Here is an 11470-nt window from a genome sequence, read left to right on the forward strand (position 1 = left end):
ACCGCATCTACATATTCAGCCAAACCTTGAAAAGCAGTTGTCACATTCAAACAAAAGCCCTCATGTTTCTGTGATAAGTCTTGTTGTTGTTGTAATAAGTCCTGTTGTTGTTGTATTACTTGGTCAAATCTGTTTTGCATTTTAACATCCATCGCTTGAAACATCTCAGTCATTTGTTTAGTAATTACAGACATCAAGTTCTGCAACTCTCTACCAGAGGGCGGTGGAGATGAAAAAGATAGCGGGGGTGGCGAGTGGGAGATTTTAGAAGTTAATTGGGGTGGCTGGAACAGCAAAGATGTAGTTGATTTTAAAGTTGAAGGCACGATTTTTCTCAGAGCCATATTAGCAGTAGATTTCCAATTATAAAAGAGTCTTATAAGCAATTCAGCCAGAACAAATAATACGCAGATTAAAAGTAACAAAAGTTCCAAACCGGAAATCACTTTCACTTCTTGCTGAAAAGTATCAATCCATCGCCATTTTAAGTTCACTTTCCTTCAATCCACCTCAAGTATAGGGAAGAACTTATTATCCAAGTTAGAGCAAAGTTCAAAATAAAAAGCAAACTTCCAGGGTCGGTTCGTCTGCTTACAAAAAAACCTCACAGTTCAATTTAAGTTGCAGCAGTGGCGGCGGCTTCTAGCTTCGCCGAAGCGAAGGCGTCCTGAATCGCGGAGAAGCCTCGGGGCTCCGGAGGAGTTCTCACCTACATCGTCCACATGGGATGACTCGGGAACTCAACTCCTACCCCGGGCAGCTCACCTATCCCCTTATGCCCAGGGGAAGGGTACAAGCCATTTGACAGCTGATGCTAGCTGTCAGAACGGCTTTTATGCTGAAACAGGCGGGAGGCAGCAAACAGCTGCGTCCGACGAGGTCGCCTGCCACCGGAAGTCCCGATTTTCTAACTCAATTTTATCTTTGGGGTTTCTTAGGATGGTAGATATTTTTCGGTTTGTGCAGAATGCTGTCTTGATGTTGTGTTTGTGGAGGATCTTGCTGATTCTGTCTGTGGTGCCTTTTATGTATGGCAGGAGGGCTTTGCCGTTTTCTTGTTCTCTGTCTTGGATTTTGGTGGGGGTTTCTTTTTGGATTAGNGTCCACATGGGACGACTCGGGAACTCAACTCCTACCCCGGGCAGCTCACCTATCCCCTTATGCCCAGGGGAAGGGTACAAGCCGTTTGACAGCTGATGCTAGCTGTCAGAACAGCTTTTACGCTGAAACAGGCGGGAGGCAGCAAACAGCTGCGTCCGACGAGGTCGCCTGCCACCGGAAGTCTTTTCTTGGTATCTATTGAATTGGTTTTTCTGGACATACTGTGCTTCAGATTTGTTGAACAGAAATTCCCATTTATCTTCAGACCACAGGCTGTTGATATGGTGAGTAGATATGATGGAAATTGTAGTTCAACTCTTTGAGGGACATCTTATTGAAGAAGTATACTATAGCTACAGGATACAATAGCCTCATTTAAAATGATGTGCAGTGTTTTCACATCCGGATATTTGGACAATAAATGAACATGAGATTTGATTAATTAAATACAAATAATATTCACATTATCTAATTGTGTTTTCTATCTGGTGTGCTTGGAATAAGCCAGGGATTTCAAATCAGTTTGGAGGATGTTTGCAGACAGGATTGGAGGTATTTAAAACTATGCTATTTCAATTTCATTTAGATAAATATTAGGAGTACAGGCTAGTTACAGACGTAAAAGTTCACTTGCTTACCTTAATCATTGAACCAGTAGTATTTATTTGGTAGACAATATTGGGATCACTGTGGCTGATCCTGAAATGCATAATTGAATCCATATATAAGTCAACCATGATTTGAAAAAACACCCCAGTATTGTTGCAGCCTTCCCAAATCTGAAAAGATTTAGTAATATAAATAAGACTTTCATTGTCAATCTTTAATGTTTAATATTTTAATGTTTTTTTAATTTTTTGCTTTTATGATATTGTCACTTGACAATTTATATGGGTGGTATATAAATTTAATTAATTATCCCCATTCAGATAAAATACAATGACCAAAACATTGGTGAGTGAATTATAATCTAACTCATCTGGAAGGCATGCTGGAGAAAGCTGGTCTAAAAGAAAAATATCTCCAGCACATGTCTCACATTTCAGCTATTCAGATCCTGAAATTATCCAGATAAATGTATGTCAGGGGCAATCCATGTTGTCACACTTCAACATTTCCACGGCAACATTTGCATTTAGCTACAATTTATTAATAGTTTCAGTCTACCAGAATAAATCATGTTGTGGAACACTCTTACTGCTCTTGGCAAGAAAGTAAGCCAACTCCCAAATTTGCACATGCATCAAAAGTGCAGTAGATACTTTCCACTGTATTCTGCTACTCATCTAAACATGGTAGCATAAGTAGTTCTTAAGCAGAAACGTATTCATAAGGAAAGCCGTGACATGAGGTGTGTTTAAATAACCCCATTGATTTGCACAACAAAATACGAAATAGAGAAAATGAACTACTGAAAGCCAGGGACACTGCTGAGTGAGAATGCAATTGGGAGAAGGGTTAATCAATGATAAGGGATTAGGCAGAATATTAAATTTAGCCAGTTTAATTCAGTATACTGAATGATGGGCTAAGGCAGTGATGGCGAACCTTTTAGAGACCGAGTGCCCAAACTGCAACCCAAAACCCACTTATGTATCGTCGGGTGCCGGGTGGGCGTAGCCCATTGGGTGGGTGTGGCCCATTGGGTGGGCAAGGCTGCGGTGGTAACAGCAGACCGGGTGGGACTAAAAAGTTCAATCAATCAATTCCAACTTTGCAAGATTTTTTTTTCCTGTGAGAAGTTGAAATTGATTGATTGCTTGAAACTTTTTTTTTTTTTTTGCACAAGGCGGCGGAGGCCTAAAGTGAAAAGATTTTATAAAACCCAGCTGAAGGCCTAGGACTGGGGCAATTGTGCGTGTGCCCACAGAGAGGGCTCTGCGTGCCACCTGTGGCACACGTGCCATAGGTTCGCCACCACAGGCTAAGGAGAACAGTATCAAAACATATATGAGTCCACCAGGTGGCTTGGGAAGGAAGCGGTTTCCTTCTGTTTTTTTTTTTTATTTCCTCAGCTCATCTTCACAGCATTAAAAAAATAAATGTATCTCTAAAGGGTATTGAAACTGATTTCCCAAACTGTAAACTGAGAAGAATTCACTTTAAAGATCTAGCCTGCTCTGCCTCCTGGTCATGGATGGTATTCCAACAGAACTTAGATAAAACCCTGATAAATGAGTAGTTCTCATAACAAAATCCTGCATTTAACTTAGCAGATTACAAGGGATTCCTGGTCTGCTGTATATGTTGCATTATTGATCTTCTAGTTAGAGAACAATCCCAGGCAGCTATAATGAAGCAGCAGTGAAAATACATTCAGCAGGCATTGTTTTGAGCAGAGCTGATTCTATGGATGAATGAATCCATTTTTAAACCTAATCCATTTTACCTATTCTTCTAGATGACCAGCTGCCATAAAGCAATTAAAAATATTAAATTCTACAATAACAACAAAAGCACAACTAAATAATTCAGTGAAAAACAGATGCAATGGACTGTCAAAAAAAGTATCTTCCCAAGATATATTGAGAAGAGAAGGAGAAAGTAATAGTCAGATGTTGATGGGGGAAAAGAATTTTGCTTTCTTTCTTTTTTTTCTTCTGTTAAATTGTGTCTGATTCTCAAAGACTGCCTGGATAGTCCTGCAGTTTTCTTGGCTTTTTCAGAAGTGATTTGCCATTGCCTCCTTTCTAGGGCTGACATACAATGGCTAGCCTAAAGTCACCCAACTGGCCTTTTGCTTAAGGCAGAACTAGAACTTACAGTCCCTGGGTTTCTAACCGATACTTTAACCACTACACCAAACTGGTTCTCTTTGCTTTATTATGCAATAATTAAACAAAAGTTTAAAAATACAATATCAAATTCAGTTTTCAATTTTAATGAAAGAGTTATAGTTACTTTTATGCCCTATTAATTTTCCTGGAAAGCCATGCACTCAATGGTATCACCCTTGATATGCTTAAATGTTGGCCAGATCATGTCCTTCAAAAATCCATTTGGATGTATAAATGTTTCCTCTTTTCTACTCATTTCCCATGCTATAGCTTTTAGGATTGTAGCCAGGAAGACCAGTAAAATGTGCGATGTGGGTTATAACTATCTAGAAACTGGGCAAGGAAAGTGGCAAGACAAGTTCCGTAGGTGGGACCAGAAAGCACCTTGACAGAGCTGGATGGTCTATGGATTCTTCTTCCAGCTTATCTATTAAACGGGTAAAGCCAGGTTTTGAGCTCTGGGGATTTTCTCCTTGGAAGATTGCCTTATTCTTCCTTTTTTCTTTCTTTTTACTTCTTTCTTCTGGCAGTTTTCTTTCTTCAGCTGCAGTATCAGATTGGTTTTCCATAATCTATAAAAAGAGCATAAAATGTTCAGATTAAAAACATAAGAATTATACTCTTCCACCAGGATCTTCTTTAATAGTAAATTACATGTAATTGTTTATTCATTAGAGAGTTACGTTTTCTTACTTGCTTGTTTAATTGATTATTTGTTATCAAGTTAGTGTCAATTCTTAGCAACTGCATATATTTTTCTCAATCCTGTTATATTTCTTTGCAGAGGAGTGCTGCCCAAATCAGCTACCAACAATGTATAGCATCATAGTAACAAATAGTACATTTAAAAAATATATACTAAAATACAAATGACACTAGCAAACTGAAAACTGAGTGCAACTATCGTATACAATTGGAAACTCAAAAGCTTGCTAGATAAAAAATATTTTTAGTTGACAATTTTGGTAGGTATTCAAGCAGAAATACACATTGTCACATTAATAATGCCCAAAACATAAATCTGATTTTATCTATATCTAAACTACACGCTGTAAAAAGGGGAATAGAGTTTGCTATTTGTTCTTAGCTGGATTTCCCATTTTGGATGGTGTTTCCTGAACAGTTGCCTAAATTGCCATTGCCAGATGATGGCTAACTTAAACAGCAAGAAAAAACAAACAAATTTCCTCCTATACTGTATCATTTTTTGAGTTGTGAAGCAAAAAAATATAGAATAATCACTAGTAAAGTCATCATCGGTAACAATTGTGTTTAACCATGTGTAGATGGCAAATTTGTTCAATTATCTGACAAATCGGGGATATATTGTGAAGAATAGCCTTTGGAAGTGCGCATATTTTTAGCTCTCTTCCCAGAAAACTAAGCAGGGCTCCACTTACTCTATAGGGATGAGTGCCCCAAACTCAGCTTATATCAGAATGATAAACCAAGCCCAGGGCAATGAGCCCAGACTGATGTGCCTCCTCAACACTGGAGGTTTTTAAGAAGAGAGTGGACAACCATTTGTCTGAAATGGCATAGGGCTTCCTGCCTAAGTAGGAGGTTGGACTAGAACAGGGCTTTTCAACCAGTGGTACGGGTACCACCTGTGGTACATTGGCACCTGGCAGGTGATACGCGACCATCCTAGAAAAGTAGCGGGGGAGGGGAATGAGAGCGCCGCCGGGCGGGCAGACAGGTGTCTTGCTTGGCTGTGGCTTGGGGGTCACTTTTTTCAGTGCCATTGTAACTTCGAACAGTCACTAAGCGAACTGTTGTAAGTCGAGGACTACCTGTACTTTATCACTTTTTTCCTTCCCCCCCCCCTTTTTTTTTGGTCATCAAGTTTTTGACACCTTGCTAGGTGACTGGTGGTACTCAGATATTGCCATATCCTAAAAGTGGTACAATGGGTGAAAAGGTTGAAAAGCCCTGGACTAGAAGATCTCCAATTCTGTTATTCTATTATTCTGTTAAAGCTACATTATGCTTGGATGCCCGTGTTGGCTGAAGAAAATGCAGTAATAGTTCAACTACCTCTGAAGAGAATGAGATGGGGAAACCTAGCTTTTACCATGTGAAATCACTATACCACTCACAAAGATTCCAGTCTGACCTATAGTAGCCAACACACACTGACATTAGAAACTTCCATTTCCAGGTATAGAGGACAATATGCAATATACATTCAAAAACGATTATCTCCTTTGTGCTTCACTTGCCCACAGAGAACAAGACACTGGGGTGAGCATTGGTTCCGTGTCAAAGTGTATCTTCGCAGTTCTGCTCCTACAATTATGTCACTTGCTATAGATTTCTCAGATGGGGAAGCCTACATACACAGACCTCCATATACAAAGACTTCCTTAGATCCCAGCATACTCAAAGAACAATTCAGATCATTCCACAAGTTCTAAATTTTCATCTATAATAGTTTATGCACTTTTCCACAGAGGAAATATCAAAGTCCCTATTTAATCATGAAAGGAGGATTAATGAGTCGCAAAACTTGTACGGACACTATTTCATAATGATCAAAGCCCACCTCAAAGCAGAAAATCATCACAAAAGAGAATTCAGGTATAGATTATTTGGATACCAAGTTGGCTTAGTATTTAATATTTATTTGCTATGTATATGTAGGGATGTGGGTCTATACATATGTTGTTTATAGTATGTTTAGGTGTGCGTCATGTATGTGTTTCACTTTGAAAGCGGGCAACTAAATTTCATTTTTAATGTGTGCCGTTGTGCCCACAGTAAAAAAAATGACAATAAAGGTTATCTTATCTTATCTTATCATATCTGAATGTTTCAGATAGATTAGGATCAGATTTGAAATAGCTCGTTTCAGATTAGAACGTATCAATGAAACCTTTTGTATTTTCTAATTTTATATCATGCATTTCATGCAAAATGCAATGAGAGCAAGCAATAGATAGTTACATATGAGAATCACAATGACTATATCTGGCTGTAACCAATTTTGACTACAGAGATGCCAAGTACTCATATACTGCATTCATTTTTTTGAAAATAGCATGTATTAAAGGGCATCCCTCCTACCAATAATACTGTACAGTTCTCCTAAATCCTGGTGTGCAGCATATAGTGAAAGTTAAAATAAGAACTATTTCGCTGAGCCAAGCAAGTAATGGCAAAATCAAACTTTACCACAGGAACATCTGGGTGCGCAGAATTGTTTTCAGAATTGTTGCTCTTTTGGGGCAGTGTGTTTTTCCCCACCACCGCACTCTTGCTAAAGGAAAACTTGGTATGACTCTGAGAATCTCTTTTCTGTTTTCTTGGGCTTTTGTTGTCCTTTTTTTTGGGCACATCCTTCATATTGCTTGGTAGATCTTGTTTGGAAATATCTCCTTCAGTGCTTGGGCTAAGGGGCTCATTTTCAGCCAAACAATCAACTAGAATTTCTGAACAGATTTTGCTGTTTTCTAAAAGGGAAAGGTCTGTATCAGAAGTAGTGGTAGTGAAGGCATCCAGCAGCGCTGATATGGAGACATCATAATGTGGATAATAGAAAAGGTCATGAGGAATTATGGAGACTTTAGAAGGATTTGGTGTCATCATTGATTCTTCATTAGCAATATTAAGGCTTTTGGAAGTATTACTGATTGGTTCATAATCAGGTGTACAAGTTGCCTCTGAATTATCTTTAAAGTCATGCCCATCAATTTCCTGATTAGTAGATGGGAATTCCTTTAAGTTAGATGATTGTTCTGCAAGGTTATCATTTTCTGCAAGCTTAGACATTATTTCCTGATTCAGCATCTGTAATACGTACTTCTGTGTGACCTCTTGTCCTATAGAGGTTGGAATTACATACTCAGGTTCATTTGTCAGATGTTCTGATACCTTTTTAGATGAATGGGAAGTCCAAGGCAAGGAGCAAATCTTACTCTCAGGTGATTCTTTTATTTCACTGGATGATTTCTGAATGTCAGAGTCAAATTCATCAGAATCAGCTGGTTCAACAGAATCTTTACGGTAAATAAGAACAGTTGATGGGGGGTCATCACTCTTTACCAAAGCAGGGAAATTCAGTTGATTAACCTCAGATTGGTTTACACTGTTGGCAAGATTAGCAGGAGGGCTGATCTGAACCCTTCTTACTGGCAATGACCTCGGCCTTCGAGGTTCTTTTGTAGAAGAATCCATATGATCAGCTAGGCTGTCATTAAGTTCAGTACTTGTTGCATGAAAATTTTGGTTCTCCTCATCAAGAGGCAAAGCAAGACTATCAATTTGAGGGCATGGTGATTGGTTTTCTACTAGGTGAATAGGATATATATGTTCTCCATTTTCATTCAGGAGTAACACTTTTTCTTGTTTTTCTTCTTCTGGTATCTCTTTAATATGGACATAAGCAGATTCAATTGGAAATTCCTTGTCCAGATCTGAAAAGTCTTCCTATGTGAGATTAAATATAAATAATAACAATTAATACATAATCATAGAACCACAGAATCAGAAAAAAGGTTGAATGGTTATATTTTCCAAAATACTGGGCAAATAATTGTTCTAATTCAATATAAATGAACTATTCTTACCAAGCAAACTTTATTACAACTAATAATAATGAAATACAATTTGGGAATTGCACATCTATCTGTTCTGCTTTTTTTTAGCTCTCATAGGATAGAAGTGAAAGCTACTTTTTAAAGTTTATATAGAATAGAGTTCCACCACAAAAAGTTGAAAAGAAGGCATTGGACAGAGACCTGGATAAAAGTGGACAGTGTGTATCTAATTCCCATTTGTTAAAAATTGAGGGTAGGGGAATATGACTATATGCATGAAATAATCAATATGCTGATTGTCATAGTATGAAAACCAAATTCAGAATACTTTATTTTACTTGTAGAAAGCTCTATACCCAAGGTCCAATGTCTTCAACAAGCCAGTCTCTGGAGTTTGATATCCTACCATTTATTTTGATGATCTTCTAAAGCAGGGGTCCCCAACCCCCGGTATGTGGACCGGTACTGGGCTGCAGCATACCAGCAACCGGGCCGCACAAACAAGCAAAGCCCCATCCATGGGATGCAGGCAGCACACAAACCCACACACTCTCCGGTCCGCAGAAAAACAGGTCCCTGGTGCTCAAAAGGACGGGGATCTCTGTTCTAAAGGATTCACATAAGCCATAACAATCATCAACTCAATTTGGGCAATTTATGATGAAAGTACCTTCTTCTTTCCAGAATAGCAAAGTCCTTCATATTTGCTCAATTCAATATGGTGCATAATTATAGAAGATAAGTGTTTTGATTGTACTTTAATTTAAAATAATAGCTGAATCATCTTACGATCATAATATTGAATAAATGATAACTGATAAAACCTGACAGAAGTGGGCAACAATCATACAAGGGTGAAAGTCTGAAAATCAGTACGCATTCCTTACTTAATCTATTCAGCATGATAATGTATCAGAAAATCACAAGCAGTGATGCAATGTAAGTACGGTACCTTACCCCTTCCAGTTCTGGGAAATGCTCCAAAAACTGTGCCACATATGTCATGATGGACTGCTCATCAGGTGAATCAATCATAATGTCTGGGAAGAAATCACATGAAGCATCATTTCAATATTAACCAAAGCATCTATGGATGAAAAACAATTACCATTCCAAAACACAATCTTTTTTTTAAACTTCATGTTTACTTTATTCTTTGTACCTTAATATTCTTCTCCAGGCGCAAAATTTTCTTTTAAAGAACAAGCATGGTCTGGAAGATGATTCTAGACAAACCAGTGCTACCGGTAGTATCCTTCCTGATAAAGAGTTTGCTAAATTAAAAATATTGATTTTTCTTCCTTTTTTCTATAACCTTCATATGTATTGTTTTTTGTTCTAGGAAGATTATCAACATGCAGTCTGTTTTAGACTGAATGGTGCTATCAGTTCTGTTTTGTATTAAATGCCGTGAATGCCCTAAATCTCGGTCTGAACCATCTCTCTTAAGGATGGAGCACATGTTATGATTTATCTGCCCTGAATGATTTATGTGTTTCTGCTACGTGTACATGTTGCTGACAATCAAAGATGGGTAGGCTACCTTCTGGTTCCAGAAGTCTTGGAATACCCAGATGGTCTTGTGCAGTACAGAATGCATCCTCTAAGTTTTCCCTGGGACATTTGTCTAAAGCTTGCTTCATATCTACCAAACTAGAATCTATTGCTTTGATTACAGCTAAGAAGGCCAGGCCACTTCTCCAACTGCTGGTAAAGTCCTGAATTGCCACACCATATCTAAAAGAGAAAGAACCACTGTGAACATTCAGATACAAAACACAACAAGCTTAACAACTTTTGGAACACGAAAAATTGTTGCGATAAAATAACCCAGCTTTAGAAATAGAAACTTCACAATTATAAGCTGACTAAATTTCCAGGTTTTTTTTTCTATATATTTATTTTTGGGGTATGTTTTAATGTTACTCTTCAACAAAATTTATTTCTCACCAGTATTTATGTTTAAGAAAATATATATATAAGAATATATTCACGCATATGACTTGATGCTGGTTAACTCTGGTGCACCTTAAAGCTTAAATGTGCTTCCTATTTTTCCTGAACTAATTTAGGGCTGTTTTATATATCTAATTTTATTGGTTTTTATTTGCATGTAAAAATATACATCAGCTAGAAACCTCCTTAACAAATGCTTGTTGTCCAGATAGACAATGATCATAAATTAACATGCATGGAAATGCCATCAACATAGATCGGTTTATAACAGAGAATGTAATAGACCCATGCTCAAACACATTTGGTGATATCATAGCATAGTTTATTACCTGTGAGACATGAAGTATTTAAATACTATCTTGAAATTAGGGGTTGAAATGATTTGGCCCCATAAAGGTCCCTTCTAACTGAGCAGTATTTGATTCTAAGGGCATAAAAAAAACGTAGATTGGACTCGATCTAGGAAGTGAATTGAGTCCATCCCATGATAAATAGACAGCACTGCTGGACACTATCCACAGCAGCAAAGGGAAGCTGAGATTGGGCATTATAGAAAGTCAGTGACGCCATCCCCTAATCAGTGAGTAGCCCAGTTTGCTTCCTGTTTGGCTTGACACATGTCTGATAATATCATAATGTCACTGAGATTTCAAAATAGACTAATGGGTCTTCATGACCAGGAAAATTAGAAAAGAATAATTTTCCATATCCAAGAATATGCATCTATGGGGTAATGGTGCTTGTAATTTTTAAAGCAGACAGATTAACATTTAGGTAGAGACAGAAACACAGAAAGAACTCAGGACAAGTTGCTCTGTGTAACAATTTAGAGGGATTATAAACTGCTTCCTGAAATCTAATGGGCAAGCAAACACAGTTTATTCAAATGATTTAAGCTGTGAAGGGGCGTTGTCTTACCTGAACGCCTTTTCTCAGCACGGAGATGGAGACTCCACCATTGGGTAGTAGACTGTATTCCTGCCCAATCAGATCAAGTCAGCCAAAGTTGCCACGCCCGTCCTGGACCGTTGGTCTCCAGTCTTTGACGCGAGCGTAGCCATTGACTGACAGCAAGACGTTGTGGCTCACCAAACTAAC

General features: G+C 38.1%; 1 protein-coding gene across 1 annotated transcript in view; it reads right to left on the reverse strand.

Annotated features, from left to right (window-relative positions):
* CLMN (calmin) overlaps positions 1-11470 on the reverse strand; it is a 78191-nt gene that overhangs the window by 4847 nt on the left and 61874 nt on the right. The window contains exons 7-11 of the mRNA XM_015819068.1: positions 9960-10153; positions 9374-9456; positions 7053-8306; positions 4263-4450; positions 1740-1800 (exon numbers count right to left, since the gene is read on the reverse strand). Of these exons, the coding sequence (XP_015674554.1) occupies positions 1740-1800; positions 4263-4450; positions 7053-8306; positions 9374-9456; positions 9960-10153 (1780 nt within the window). The remainder of the gene's footprint in view (positions 1-1739; positions 1801-4262; positions 4451-7052; positions 8307-9373; positions 9457-9959; positions 10154-11470) is intronic.

This window comes from Protobothrops mucrosquamatus, unplaced genomic scaffold (assembly GCF_001527695.2).
Source record: "Protobothrops mucrosquamatus isolate PMUCROS unplaced genomic scaffold, P.Mucros_1.0 scaffold856, whole genome shotgun sequence".
NCBI lineage: Eukaryota > Metazoa > Chordata > Lepidosauria > Squamata > Viperidae > Protobothrops > Protobothrops mucrosquamatus.